The sequence below is a fragment of the Lactuca sativa genome, chromosome 5 (assembly GCF_002870075.4).
Source record: "Lactuca sativa cultivar Salinas chromosome 5, Lsat_Salinas_v11, whole genome shotgun sequence".
Classification (NCBI taxonomy): domain Eukaryota; kingdom Viridiplantae; phylum Streptophyta; class Magnoliopsida; order Asterales; family Asteraceae; genus Lactuca; species Lactuca sativa.
Window position 1 is genome coordinate 209,164,171 of NC_056627.2, and position 16,482 is coordinate 209,180,652.

Sequence of the window (16,482 nt, forward strand, 5' to 3'; positions counted from 1 at the left end):
TATATATATATATATATATATATATATATATATATATATATATATATATATATATATAGATATCATCTTCAATCTGAGATAAATATAAACCAATATAAAAATAATTATAACCTATATAACTAATCAAGTACCATATCTCCAATTCGAGATAAAATATTCAAAGAATTATACCATCTTGAGGTATCATATAATGTCATAATAATCACCAATACACATATACCAAAATGTGCAGGTACCAATACCAACGGATGTTAGATTAGTGTTTCTCACCTGATCACTTGGTTGGCACAGTACTTCGGCCCTTAACCTATACAACTTTCTCGTCCATCACAAACCGGTACCTAACAACAATTTCCAAGTTCCTTAGAATCTATTATAGTTTACCCTTAACTACAGCCCATGACTATTTGTCACTAAGCTCATTAAATACTATAATATATCAATACTAGTCTTAACCCTATAAGCCAATAACCAAATCTACCATATCGAGACATTTCAGTAAATTAGGGTTTATAACCCTGACGGTCCCAACTAACTATCTTACCATGAGATTTACTTACAAATCTCACCAACAGGTCCGTAACAGCACCATATCACAGATACAAGTATATGTACGTAACTTATACTCAAATCTATCCAATCCCAACAATAATGTTGTATAAAACAATTACATAATAACAGGGTAAATTATACCTCTGCGAGCCTCGTATCTCCCGTATATCAGCACAAATCACTTTATACGATCTCCCACAACCGAGTCCCGGCAGCGCTTCACTTACATGAACCATAACCTCCCAAATGACACTAAAAACACTCGTTTTTATAGTCTTCAAGCTCTCACTTCATGAGAATTATAAGCTCACGGTGTGAGCAATGTCTAGACCTAGTCCTGCAATGTGTCGCACTCTGTCGCCACGTGTCTCGTCGATTCATCGCATCTCATGTTGTGAGAATCACTTGATTACGTCATGAGAATCAAATCTGACGTTGTGACAATCATGATTCACGTTTGTGGTGGTCAAATGTTGACCTTTGACTTGACTTCCGTTGACTTTCTCATAATAGCATCCTACTTTCATCCCAACTTTTAATAGTCATAACTTTCTCATACGGGCTCCGTTTTCAGCAAACTTTATATCCATGGAATCGTCATCACATGAACTACAATATAATTCAATAATATTTTAATAGTTAACATTTCTAAAAGTTAACCCTTTCTAGGGTTTATCTCACCTGTCGCTTTCATAATATCTATATTTCATAAAATAACACATGTTATAAAAAATCGGGTGTCACAATTATGGTTAAAAGTTAGGTAATTTGGTGATAATATTGATTAAATTGATAATAAACAAAAGTAAATTGTTATTATGGTTTAAAAGTTAAGTGTATTGCTATAATTATAAACTAAAATGCATTGTTATAATAAACTAAAGGACATTGCTATTATTTTTTAAGTATTACATTGTGTTACCATTTTTTAGGTTGATAAGTTGCATACGCAACTCTCTATCATGAAACAACAACAAATGAAAGAACAGATAGAAATGGTTATAAGGATGATAAATATGTCTGAAAATTAATCAACACCGTGGTCCCCCCGCTAATCCACCCGAGGATAGCTGATATGTATTTTGGAACAATTGAATTTGTAAACACTTGTATTGTTTACTTGTTTTGTTATGCTTAATTTGTATGGAATTTGAGACATTTGTATGGTATTGAGATAATGGAATGGAATGTGTTAAAGTTGATATTAGAGACATTTTTTGGTGTATTTTGTATTGTATTTTGGACAAACTAAATTGATATATGGTATTTGATAAAAAATGGAAAATTTTAAATTTTTAAAATTTTATATTTTGATAAAATGAAATTAGCTACGGACTAGTTATGGAAATCCGTCGCTAAATAGGTACGTAGGTATTTCGTATGAAGAAAATCAAATTTAGTCAAAATTGAGTTCCGTCGTTAATTCGTAGGAAATCCATAGCTAAGCAGTTTTGTAGCTATTCCGTAGGAAAAAAGTCAATTTTGGTCAAACACAAATTGTGTAGGTAATCTGGAGCCATGTGATTTCGTAGCTATTCTATAGGAAAATAGTCAATTGTAGTCAAACTTCACACCTGTAAGCAATCCGTAATTATTCCGTAGCAATTTGTGTTTGTAGATAACTAGATTATAACCCGCGTTAAAGCGGGGAACGTATAAAAAGCATACAAATGTCTACAGATAATGCATAATAATTATAAAAAAACATTATGGTTATTGGTATTATTAAAATGTGTAGAAGATACATTAAAATCAATAAATATCTATAATCGTTGAAGGACCTCTTTGTATACAACATTTTTTGTTTTATCAGTTGAATGACCTTCTTCATCACATATGGTTATGATATTGTTATATTAGCATAAGTATTCTAATTAGACGTTCCTTCCATACTAAGGTTACTTAATTTGAGCCTATATTGACAACCAATATACCATTTTTTTCACTGCATTAAATATTGACAACTATTTCATTTATTCAAATAAAGTCATAGAGTATAATTTATGGAATGTTAAATGTTATATGTATTTAATTTTAGTATATCATCAATGGAAATTCTTTTCTAAATCATGATTGGTTTATTTTAAATTGATTATGAATATAAGTGTTGGCTTTTATGTTTGTTCTTATTTATTTAGTGTTCGCAAAAACTTTGTATTAGTCTTGGCGCAACTTTGATTAATTTTAGTATAACATCAATGTAATTTAGTATATCTTTCAATTATCTGAAATATCAAATAATGACATTTCATTACTATTGTGATAATTTAGTTTATATATTATATTTTTACTAATCTTAACGATCTTATTTTTTTCTAATAACCATAGTGTTTTTACTAATTGTACTTACAAATCTCCTAATATATTATAATTTTTATCTACTTTATAATTTTTCATAACTATATTATTTTCAAGATTTGTTGTCTTAATAGTTTTTTTTAGTCTATTCAATTTTATATTGTAACGCCCCATCTCTGGTATGTTGCTTCAATGGCATTTATGTAGAAGTTTTCAAGAGGGACTCGGCGAGTCTATGGCCCGACTCATCGAGTAGGGATGAGATTTCGAGCACGTGTTAGTCGGCGAATCGGCGAGTCCATATTCGGGACTCGGCGAGCCCATATTCGGGACTCGGCGAGTCCGCCTGCCAGGTAGAAACCCTAAATCCCCGGGTTTGCACCCTATTTAAACCACCTTATGAGCCCCAAACTCATCCCCTTCACCCTCAGAGCATCATTTAGCAAACCATAACCATTTCCTTGAGTATTTGAGCATTTCTTGTGTGAATCTTGAAGTTTTGAAGAGAAGAAGGAAGCTAGATCCAAAGGAGAAGAAGAAGATCCAAGGTCTTGCACCCATTTCAGAATTTATTGAGGTATTAATCGAATTCCTTCTGTTTCTATGATTGATTTCTCTTTCATAAGCATATTTAGCCCCTTTTATCCATTCCTTAGCTTGTTCATAGTAGAGAGATCACATTAGATTGATTAGCCTTCGGATCTAGCCTTGTTTCAGTTCCAAAATCGTAGATCTATCACCTTTATAAAGCCATTTTGCATGATAGCCCTAGATCTACTCTTCTAAGTGCCTTTTTAGCCTTTATATCCTTTTTCATGCGTATGTACACGTAAAGTTGGAAACTTTACGTGGTAAATCAGCCTTAGAAACTCAAATCTATAAATTGTATGCGGTGGTTTTGAGCAGAATCGAGTTTTTAGTATCTGCATGCATGTGACTCGGCGAGTCAAGTCGCGAGTCCCCACTCTTTCCCCTTTGATTGATTCCGAGTGGGGACCAGTGAGCAGTAGGATGGACTCAGTGAGTCGGAGGTTAGACTCAGTAATGGAGGGACTCGACGAGTTGTTCATACAACTCGGGGAGTCCAAGACACTCTTCTTAGCTCAAGAACAACTCGTCGAGTTGTTCATACGACTCGGTGAGTCGGATGCAGTTTGCCTGAGTTTTTGAATCGAAGAGGGGACTCGTCGAGTCGATGCCATACTCGACGAGTAGCCACGAGTAGGGTTAAGAAGTGAGACTAGAGACTCGGCGAGTTGGCGGCCCAACTCGGCGAGTCAGGTCAACTGTAGGTTGACTTTGACCGGGAGAGTTGACTTTAACCAGGGGTAAAAGAGTCATTTTACCCATTGCAGTGATTAGCGTCTGATTGAGTGTGTTTATGGATTTGTAGCCAGGGAGATACCGGAGCAGCAACAGATTGCTTCCAGAGCCATACACACAGCAGCCAGTTCACGAGGTGAGTTTCCTTCCAGTAGGAACGGGTCTACGGTCATAATGCCGGCCCGTTTAGTTAGCAGTAGTTCCGGACTTCAGACCGATGCAGTAGTTTAGTATGCTTGATGTTTATGTGATTCAAGCATGTTTATGTGTTATATGTTCCGGACTTCAGTACGATGCAGTATGCAGTATATGTGTCTATATTAGTTGATATGTGTTATGCTATGCTATGATCAGTCAGTTCCGGACCTCGGTCCGATGCAGGGGAAAAGGTCCCAGTCAGTTCCGGACTTCGGTCTGATGCAGGGGACAAGGTCCCAGTCAGTTCCGGACTTTGGTCCGATGCAGTTAGTTCCGGACTTCGATCCGATGCAGTTAGTTCCGGACTTTGGTCCGATGCAATCAGTTCCGGACTTCGGTCCGATGCAGTCAGTTCCGGACTTTGGTCCGATACAGCTAGTTCCGGACTTCGGTCCAATGCAGTGGGCAAGGCCCAGTATGTGCTTTATTTGTTATTGTGTGGTATGTGGTAGTTCGGGGGAGCTCACTAAGCTTCGTGCTTACAGTTTCAGTTTTGGTTTCAGGTACTTCCGCAAGCAAAGGGAAGAGCTCAGGATGATGGCATTGCACACACCACAGCTTCAGTATTTGTCCTGGGAGTTGATTCAGTTTCTTTGATATGTTTTGATACAGTTGTGATACAGTTTTTCTCACAGTATTTTATTATGGTTTTGAAACACGCAACGTATGGTTTTATTATGTGATACTCAGTCTCATGGTTTTTGTTATAATAAAAATGAAATTTTTGGGTCGTTTCAAGTTGGTATCAGAGCCTTGGTTTGAGGGATTCGGATACACCTCCGGGTGTATCTGAACTCAAACTAAGGGAAAGATAAAAAGATTTTCAAAAAGGAAAAATGTTTTCGAATGAAATTGTGAAAAGCACTTAGAAAGAAAAGAATGTTTAAATAAGATAAGGGTGTGGTGCATGCGATCAGCCGAGCTCAAGTAAGTACTCCCGAGTTACCCATACAAGTTTATTATGATTAATTGTTCCAGTTTCAGTAGAACAGCATGCTAGTATAGGACTAAGGATCTAGGAGGATGCGTTATGTGTCTGCTATTTGTGTTTCAGCTTTATGAGAATTGCATGCTAGTATTGAGTAGACAGCAGTAGGATAGCCTGTTTAGGTTATGCCCGGTAGCGCGAGCTTAGCATTGTATGCTAGTACAGTTTCTCATTATGAGAATAGATTTGCTTGAGTAGTTTCCGGTGTCCGAATGCTGCTTGCTTCGTGCTTTGTAGAACTCTTGGTGATGGGAGTTAGCCATTAGGTGAATACGTCACGTCACATGTGATCAGGATTGAATAATCTTAGAGTGTTGGATTTGGCCCTATTGCGCAGCTCTTGTTTGAGTCTAACCGTTGTAGGGACAATTCCTTTACTCAAAGGATTATCCGAGCCTCATCACATGTGATGGTATTCAGGTGATGGCTAATTAGCATTACAAGGAGGCCTTCAGCAGCTAAGGACTGGTTTGAGTGGAGTCAGAGATTTCCCTAGGGCAAGCCTAGGATGAGAGTAGCAGAGATCAGTAGTAGTAGAAGTGACTTGGTGGAGTCAAGATAGTTCTTGAGGAAAGTACGGATAGATGTGGAAGGTAGTATGGGCCCGTACTACTGAAAGCAGAGGATCCGTACTCGAATCAAGGAAGGTTTAGACAAGACCAGGAAGCTAGTAGTAGTATCAATGATCCCTTGAGATATTTCAGTTTTCTGATGTTGCTATGATGTGTTTCAGAATGGTGGTTTTGCGTTCGAGGCCAACAGCCGGCAATGGAGGTGCCGGGGAGGGATCAGGATCAGGCTCGGGGGACGAGCGTATGGATGAGCAGACCAGAGAGTTTCTTTCTTCAGAGATTACTTGTATCATACTAGAGCAGACTCCTGTGATCTTCGGTTCGATCAAGGAGGGTATCCTGGAGCTGATGGATGAGAGGTTGGGTGCCTTCCGTGCCGAGGTGGCGGCCATGATGGGGTCGCGCACACTTACGTTCAGGGAGTTCAGGGCATGTGGAGCTCCAGATTACCACGGGGCGCGGGACCCCATAGCGAGTACTAGATGGTTGGTGGATGTGGCCAACGCTTTCCGCACGAGCAGGTGTCCCGAGGGGGACAAGGTTAGATTGGCGTCCTGTCTTCTAAAGGACAGGGCACGAGATTGGTGGGAAGAGGTCGGACATACCATTGGAGATGATGCAGCGTTAGATGCCATGACCTGGGCTGATTTCTCTACCAGGTTCAGGGCGGAGTTTGCACCAGTTATTGAGGTGCAGCAGTTAGCTAGAGAGTTTCAGGACCTCACCCAAACTACAGAGACTGTGGCGGAGATCACCGCCAAGTTCAGGGAGAGGGCTCTTCTTGTTCCTCAGTATGCAGCCGATGAGGAGATGAAGAAGGCCCGTTATCATGAGATGTTGCGGAGCGATATCCGGCAGTTTGTGAGCCAGTTCAGCTGTAAAACGCTGGATGACATGATTGCTAGGGCTCGGGAGAGGGAGATTGACCTTGAGATGGAGAAGAAGAGGAAATTGGAGGCGGTTTCGGGTACAGATAGTTCAGGCAAAAAGCCCAAGGTTTCAGATCACAGATCCAGGAGTCAGCAGAGCCACGGTCGATGTGGCAAGTGTGGGAGATTGCACGATGGGGTGTGCAAGGCAGGGAGTTCTGGTTGCTACAAGTGTGGTCGGACTGGGCATTTGAGCAGGGATTGTACGGCCCCTGCTACTGTCACTGCAGCATCAGATCTGATTTGCTTTCAGTGCAATCCGAGGGGACATAAAAAGTCCCAGTGTCCGAGTTTAGCTGCAGTAGGGAAGGTGGTTGCACCTGCCCCTGCTACTTTGAGGATTACAGATGGCCGGCAGGGCCGAGCCAAGGCGCCAGTGGCGAAGAGTAGGGCTTTTCAAATGACAGCAGAGGAGGCACGAGCGACTCCTGATGTGGTGACGGGTATGTATCTTCCCTTCATCTCTATATTATTATTGATTGATTATTGCTTATGATTATATGTTTTATATAGGGTCGTTCTCTGTGAACGGCATTTCTGCTACGATATTATTTGATTCAGGGGCTACCCGATCATTTGTATCGCTAGCGCTAAGCAAGACATTTAGTAGAGCTCCAGGGGAGCTAGATTGTCCTCTAGAGGTTGAGATAGCAGATGAAAGGACCGTGAGGGTTGCCAGAGTGCATAGAGGGTGTTCTCTTCAGTTGTTCGACGAGCAGTTTTCGGTGGACCTGGTTCCTATTCCCCTGAATAAGGTTATAGTAGGCATGGATTGGTTGAGTCCCAATGGGGCGGTGATTGATTGTGAGCTGCAGCTAGTGAGGGTTCGCACTCCCAGTGGGGGAGAGTTAGTGATTTAGGGCGAGAGGCCACAGCGCGGACCAACCTTTTGTTCCGCCGCAAGAGCGAGGCGCTATTTTCAGCAGGGTTGTGCTGGTTATGTAGCTTATGTCTTGGATGCCCAGAAGAAGGGCAAGACGACAGTTGATGATGTTCCGGTAGTGCGAGACTTGCTGGATGTATTTCCCGAGGATTTACCGGGAATACCTCCTGAGAGGCAGGTTGAGTTTAGGATCGACCTAATTCCTGGTGCGGCGGCTCCGATAGCCAAGGCACCGTACCGCCTAGCTCCCCCTGAGATGCAGGAGTTGTCTACGCAGCTGCAAGAGCTGCTAGACAAGGGTTTCATTCGGCCGAGCAGTTCGCCTTGGGGAGCGCCAATCCTGTTTGTGAGGAAGAAGGATGGGTCGCACCGTATGTGTATAGATTACCGGGAGTTGAATAAGGTAACGGTGAAGAACTGTTACCCACTTCCGAGGATAGATGATTTGTTTGACCAGCTTCAGGGAGCGTCTTGGTTTTCCAAGATCGATCTACGCTCCGGGTATCATCAGATGCAAGTCAAGGATGAGGATGTGCAGAAGACTGCTTTCAGGACCAGGTATGGTCATTATGAGTTTGTGGTGATGCCATTTGGGCTCACCAATGCTCCAGCCGTGTTCATGGATCTCATGAATCGCGTGTGCAGGCCGATGCTGGATCGGTCAGTGATAGTATTCATAGATGATATCTTGGTGTATTCCAAGACGCAGGAGCAGCACGAGGAGCACCTGAGGGAGGTGGTAGAAGTTTTGAGGAGGGAGAGACTTTTTGCAAAGTTCTCCAAGTGCGAGTTCTGGTTGCACGAGGTGCAGTTCCTTGGTCACCTCGTCAACCAGAAGGGTATTTTGATAGATCCGGCCAAGATAGAGGTCGTGATGCAATGAGAGGTCCCGAAGTCTCCATCCGAGATTCGGAGCTTCCTAGGGTTGGCAGGGTATTACCGAAGGTTCATTCAGGATTTCTCCAAGATAGCAGTGCCGCTCACCCGACTGACCAAGAAGTCGGTGGTATTTCGTTGGGGGCCTGAGCAGCAGGTAGCGTTCGAGACCCTCAGGCAAATATTGTGCGAGGCTCTGATCCTTACCTTGCCAGAGGGGGTAGAGGATTTTGTAGTCTATTGTGATGCCTCAATCATAGGTATGGGAGCAGTATTGATGCAGCGAGGCCATGTGATAGCTTACGCCTCGATACATTTGAAGCCTCATGAGGCTAACTATCCTACCCATGATTTAGAGCTGGGGGTGGTCGTGTTTGCCCTCAAGATTTGGAGACATTATCTTTATGGGGTCCGTTGTACTATCTTCATGGATCACAAGAGTTTGAGGTACCTTATGGATCAGCCAAGTCTGAACATGAGGCAGAGGAGGTGGTTAGATGTGCTGAAGGATTATGATTGTGAGATCCTTTACCATCCAGGGAAGGACAACGTGGTGGCCGACGCCCTAAGCCGCAAGGTGTCGGCAACCCCTATCAGAGATTTGTGTTTGAGGATGACAGTGATTACTCCGTTGTTGGAACGGATCAGGGAGGCTCAGGTTGAGGGTCTCAAGGAGGAGAGGCAAAAGTGTGAGAAGATAGTGGGCCGAGTAGCTTCGTTTGATTATGACAGTCGGGGATTGCTGACACTTCATGGGAGAGTGTGGGTACCGTACTGGGGTGGGGTACGACAGGTGTTGATAGACGACGCTCATAAGTCTCGATTTTCTATCCACCCAGGGGCGACGAAGATGTATAGAGATCTTCGACCCAATTATTGGTGGCCCTGCATGAAGCGGGATGTCGCTTGGTATGTTGAGAGATGCCTGACCTGCATGAAGGTCAAGGTGGAGCACCAGAGGCCTCACGACAAGATGCAGCCGTTAGATATTCCCATGTGGAAATGGGAGGACATCACCATGGATTTTATCACCAAGCTTCTTAGGACCGCACGAGGGGTAGATTCGATATGGGTGGTAGTGGATCGGTTGACGAAGAGTGCTCATTTTATACCGATCCAGGAGAGCATATCGGCGAGAAAGTTAGCCGATATCTATGTCCGTGAGGTGGTGGCACGCCATGGAGTGCCGGTATCCGTGGTGTCAGACCGAGACGTCCGTTTTACATCCACATTCTGGAAGCGGTTTCACGACGAGATGGGTACTCTTCTCCATTTCAGCACCGCTTTCCACCCTCAGACGGACGGGCAGAGTGAGAGGACGATTCAGACTCTCGAGGACATGCTCAGGGCATGTGTTCTAGACTTCGGTGGCAGTTGGGATACGTATCTTTCCGTTAGCGGAATTTTCGTATAACAACAATTATCATGCGAGCATTGATCGACCTCCCTTTGAGATGCTTTATGGGAGGAAGTGTAGGACCCGATTTGTTGGGGTGAGGTCGGTCAGCGGGTCGTTGGAAGCACAGAGGTGGTGCTCAAGATGACCGAGTTGATTCAGCAGGTCCGTAGTAGACTGCAGACTGCGTAGAGTCGGCAGAAAAGCTACGCCGACAGGAGGCGTTCAAACTTGGAGTTCCGAGTGGGCGATATGGTCCTTCTGAAGGTCTCACCTTGGAAGGGTGTCATTAGGTTTCGGAAGAGGGGCAAGCTGGGTCCCAGGTTCATTGGTCCTTTCAGGGTTTTGGCCCGAGTGGGTCGGGTTGCTTATTGATTGGATCTTCCAGTAGAGCTTAGCCAGATCCACAACACTTTCCATGTGTCCCTGTTGAGGAAGTGTTTGGTGGATGAGTCAGCAGTTGTTCCCTTAGAAGATATTCAGGTTGATAGCAGCCTGAATTATATTGAGACGCCGGTCGCGATTCTGGACCGGAAGACAAAGACCTTGAGGAACAAGGCAATTCAGTTAGTGAAGGTGCAGTGGCAGCACCGGAAGGGGTCTGAGTGGACGTGGGAGGCTGAGGAGGAAATGAGAGAGCACTACCCGGAGTTATTTGCAGATTCAGTCGTAGCAGACTTCGAGGACGGAGTCTAAGACAGTGGGGGAGAATTGTAACGCCCCATCTCTGGTATGTTGCTTCCGTGGCATTTATGTAGAAGTTTTTCAAGAGGGACTCGGCGAGTCTATGGCCCGACACGTCGATTAGGGACAAGATTTCGAGCACGTGTTAGTCGGCGACTCGGTGAGTCCATATTCGGGACTCGGCGAGTCCGCCTGCAAGGTAGAAACCCTAAATCCCCGGGTTTGCACCCTATTTAAACCACCTTATGAGCCCCAAACTCGTCCCCTTCACCCTCAGAGCATCATTTAGCAAACCATAACCATTTCCTTGAGTATTTGAGCATTTCTTGTATGAATCTTGAAGTTTTGAAGAGAAGAAGGAGGCTAGATCCAAAGGAGAAGAAGAAGATCCAAGGTCTTGCACCAATTTCAGAATTTATTGAGGTATTAATCGAATTCCTTCTGTTTCAATGATTGATTTCTCTTTCATAAGCATATTTAGCCCCTTTTATCCATTCCTTAGCTTGTTCATAGTAGAGAGATCACATTAGATTGATTAGCCTTCGGATCTAGCCATGTTTCAGTTCCAAAATCGTAGATCTATTACCTTTATAGAGCCATTTTGTATGATAGCCCTAGATCTACTCTTCTAAGTGCCTTTTTAGCCTTTATATCCTTTTTCATGCGTATGTACACGTAAAGTTGGAAACTTTACGTGGTAAATCAGCCTTAGAAACTCAGATCTATAAATTATATGCGGTGGTTTTGAGCAGAATCGAGTTTTTAGTATCTGCATGCATGTGACTCGGCGAGTCTTTCTTTGGACTCGGCGAGTCAGGTCGCGAGTCCCCAATCTTTCCCCTTTGAGTGATTCCGAGTGGGGACCAGTGAGCAGTAGGATGGACTCAGTGAGTCGGAGGTTAGACTTAGTAATAGAGGGACTCGACGAGTTGTTCATACAACTCGGCGAGTCCAAGACAATCTTCTTAGCTCAAGAACAACTCGTCGAGTTGTTCATACGACTCGGCGAGTCGGATGCAGTTTGCCTAAGTTTTTGAATCGAAGAGGGGATTCGTGGAGTCGATGCCATACTCGACGAGTAGCCACGAGTAGGGTTGAGAAGTGAGACTAGAGACTCGGCAAGTTGGCGGCGCAACTCGGCAAGTCAGGTCAACTGTAGGTTGACTTTGACCGGGAGAGTTGACTTTGACCAGTGGTAAAAGAGTCATTTTACCCAATGCAGTGATTAGCATCTGATTGAGTGTGTTTATGGATTTGTAGCCGGGGAGATACCGGAGCAGCAGCAGATAGCTTTCAGAGCCATACACACAGCAGCCAGTTCACGAGGTGAGTTTCCTTCCAGTAGGAACGGGTCTATGGCCACAATATCGGCCCGTTTAGTTAGCAGTAGTTCCGGACTTCAGTCCGATGCAGTAGTTTAGTATGCTTAATGTCTATGAGATTCAAGCATGTTTATGTGTTATATGTTCCGGACTTCAGTCCGATGCAGTATGCAGTATATGTGTCTATATTAGTTGATATGTGTTATGCTATCCTATTATCAGTTAGTTCCGGACCTCGGTCCGATGTAGGGGACAAGGTCCCAGTCAGTTTCGGACTTCGGTCTGATGCAGGGGACAAGGTCTCAGTTAGTTCCGGACATCGGTCTGATGCAGTCAGTTCCGGACTTCGGTCCGATGCAGTGGGCAAGGCCCAGTATGTGCTTTATTTGTTATTGTGTGGTATGTGGTAGTTCGGGGGAGCTCACTAAGCTTCGTGCTTACAGTTTTAGTTTTGGTTTCAGGTAATTCCGCAAGCAAAGAGAAGAGCTCGGGATGATGGCATCGCACATACCATAGCTTCAGTTTTTGTCCTGGGAGTTGATTCAGTTTCTTTGATATGTTTTGATACAGTTGTGATACAGTTTTTCTCACAGTATTTTATTATGGTTTTAAAACACGCAACGTATGGTTTTATTATGTGATACTCAGTCTCATGGTTTTTGTTATAATAAAAATGAAATTTTTGGGTCGTATTTTTGGGTCGTTTCATATATTTCATTGTACAACATTATCATTTGTATGTATTCTGAAACTTTATTTTTAAAATGCTTAATGTTTACATCTTGATATTTTTTTACTAAACTCGTGTAATAATAATGGAATATATATCTACTTTGAATTAACATTTACTTCATTCACTAAATTAAGTTCCTCATTAAATGGATATATTTTGGAAAATAATAATTATAATGTGGCAACATTAATATACTTTTAGAGGGAAAAAATCAAGATCATTAAAAAGATTTATATAAAGAAAATAAAAATTTAACTTGGATGAAATTACTGAGAAAAATTATTTTAGAGAGAATTGTATTTTGTAAAGTATAATACTATGACAGAATTCAAAATATGTATATTGTTCTTTAAATTTATAAATTTTGTTGTTACTATATAAAATAACAAAGTAGGTTGGTATGTTAAACAAAAAAATAATAATTTCAATGTGTGTAACTAAACAATGGAATTTGAAGATGAAAATGTAAAACATAAAAGTATGAAGACACGTGATAAAAAAAATGTTTGAAAGAGCTCTAACCACATTTGACCAATTTGTTAGTGAGAATATCATAAATGGACCATTTGATAATGATTAATGAATTATTTCCTGTATGAATCAAGGTGGATTCTATAATTAGTGGATTTGAAATGTTTTAAATAATGCTACAATAAACATGTATATTGAAGTGTAGATGAACATGTCATTTTCAGGCAAACCACATGTTTTATGATATCATGTAGAAAAATACTTTAGAAAATAAATTTTTTTAAACAAATATACTTAACTTATATCCTGATCAACCAGGTTCATCAATCATTTCTCCCTTGAATTTTCAAAAATCACTTTCATAAAATTACTCGACATAACCCGACTAAGAAAATCTGGAACAAAAAAAATAAATGTTTGTTGTATTATAGATGTGTAATACAATAAATATTTACGTGTAGATAAGGTAGAATGTTAAAATAAAATCTTACAAAATGCAACATGAGTGTCGATTCCTGACTATCAAATCTTGGAAAGTCAAAAAATTATAAGGATCCACCATATCTGTCAACAAAATTGTTTCCATACTTAATTTCAAATGATGCATAAATAAATGATATATTATTTCCTATTAAATCAACCTAAAAGTGTAATAGGATCATACCAAAATATTTTAAAATCATACCAAAGTTAACCAGATTCTTATGACATAATAATAATAAAAATCATAATCACCTCTAATATATAAAAATAACATTTTCCTAATCAGTGTCAATTCCAAAGATAGTTATTTTCTGTTTTATTAAAGGTATGTAATATTTTTTTTCTATTTATTTGAAAAGTTTCAGAAAATTAGTTAACCAATTTCATGTAATTTGTGACAAAGAAAATCGAAATATATGAATACATATATTTGATATAGAAACAAAAAAATAATCGAAAAAAAAAATCAAAAAACAAAAATACTGACCTTTAACTACACAACAACGAAACTTTGAAGCAAAAATGATGATGAAAGTTATAAACAATAAGAATGATGTTGTAGGAGAAGGTTTGAAAAAAAGAAACGATTGAAAATAAGTGTGAGTCGTAGATTCAATGATGAATCGTATATGTATGTTATAATTTGAATCTGATTTTTTGGTATTAATAATGGTTTCCTAATAAAAATGGATTTTTTATATTAATGGTTGATATTAGTGCCATAATTGAAATGGATTGTTACTAATATGTTTTTAAAGCTGACCATATTAAATCCTTTATAACCGGAAATTCAAGATTTAAAATATGAAAATATTTTATTGGAATTATATACATTCTATTTCAACGGATGTAAGTTAACTTTGTTTGACAATTGGAAAGATTTTATTAAAATTAAATATATTCCATTTGGAGAAGATGATGTCAGCAATTTGATCTAAGGATAGAAAACATATAACTGAAATACAATCAATAACTCAGATTGTTTAAGATGATTTCATAAGGTTTCTCTTTTAATAATATTTAAAGATGTGGATAAACTGTAGGTATTATACCGACGTAATTGGTCGTAGTTAGTCCGTAGCAAATATGTAGGTATAAATTTCTCACGGGCATTTATGATATAAGGCATTTTCTGTAACAAATGCATAACTATCGCCTTATACCTACTGAATACCTATATATTGTGTCGTAGTTATTGTCCTAGTTTTCTAATAGTGACATATGATGAAAAAAAACTTTTATTTATTAGGTAGGATTTTTCTTTATCTTTTTCCTGATTAATTTAATTCGTCATTTACCGACGGTTACCATATTATGTACTAATTAGGTGAAAGTTTCATCGGTAATTTGTGACTCCGCAATGTCTACATAGAAAATCATCACAAAACTAAAAAGTGCAATACAAAAAAATTCGTTAGGCAATTTCATCACAAGGCATTCCTCGGCAATCACTAAAAATCTTTGTGCATAGAAAAAACCGTCACGAAGGTAATCATTGGAAAAATTGGAAAAATATGTTTGTATAATTCAGTTAATGCCCTTTTACGATTACCTACCAAGAACACCATCCAAATCATGGAGTCATCTAGTTGTGTATATGTGAAATATGGCTTATGTCTATACTTGTATTGTGTGGATCTCCATAAGAGAGGTGGGTATGAGCAACGAAATTATTGGGTGTTATTGCATGTTATAACACATAAACACCGCCTCCTTCCCCGGCGTTATTAGACTGCACGTTAGACTGAAGGGAGTGGAGAGTCAAACAGCTCGGCAGCCATGGGTCCACCGCCCCTCAAGCCTAGAAAAAATGTCTAGGACAACAATGTTATGTTGTTTCTCTCATCCTTATCACTTATGGGTGCCTTATATCGCTTATATCTATATGACTATATTCAGTTAAATCATTTAACTTTTATGTTTGGAGTTTATATTACTTCCGGTTAATCCAATGGTCTAGCATTTAAAATAATAATAATAATAAGAAAAAGACATGAACCTATAAATGGTGACGTTGTGTCATATTGCCTTACCCTATCACTACCATGACGTGGTTCACTTGTGAGTCCTTATGAAAGGCAATAATTTTTAATAAAATAAGCTTTTAAATGAATTGACAAATAGATTGAAAGCTTAAATCCATTAGAAAACCAACGAATTAAGATGGATAAGTCGTTGGAGTTCTCGATGAAATACATTTAGGCCGGACAAGAAGCTAGTCATTGTTTGTAATTTTGATAAATTCCTAAACAATCTAATGAACAGGCAACATCTAACTGTTTTCTTCGATATAACCAATATGACTCTTCGCTACATAGAGCAGAAAGGCTTTCCATTTCTCATGGTTTGGCTTTATTTGGAAAAAATATGAAATCAATGCCGATTGGGTTTGCTCTAAAACCTTCTTCATCTTCTTTACGAACTCCATTGGTGGCAACTGCAGTTGGGTCTGGTAATCTTTTTTCCTTCTTTTCAAACATAACTTCACATCTAATTCTGCCATCGATCACACCTTTTGAAATATACTTTATTTTCTACGAGGTGTTTAGTAAATTACAAAATTTAAACCAATTAGGTGACATCAAAAACTACCATCAACTATCAATATCTATAGAAAAATTAAATATCTTGGTATATTTTGTTTCTACCCATCTTCATAAGCACGTATAAAATAATAATACATGTAATCTATTAAATCTCTCTTTTAATCTTTTCTACACCTGACAATTGACATTATCATATAGATAGATAGATAGGAACAAAATGTAAAATGA

At 39.9% G+C, this 16,482-nt stretch overlaps 1 protein-coding gene across 1 annotated transcript in view; it reads left to right on the forward strand.

Annotated features, from left to right (window-relative positions):
- Nucleotides 1-16,482, forward strand: part of LOC111906151 (homogentisate phytyltransferase 1, chloroplastic) — a 54,053-nt gene that overhangs the window by 23,740 nt on the left and 13,831 nt on the right. Inside the window, exon 2 of the mRNA XM_052771872.1 lies at nt 15,974-16,160. Within this exon, the coding sequence (XP_052627832.1) occupies nt 15,974-16,160 (187 nt within the window). The remainder of the gene's footprint in view (nt 1-15,973; nt 16,161-16,482) is intronic.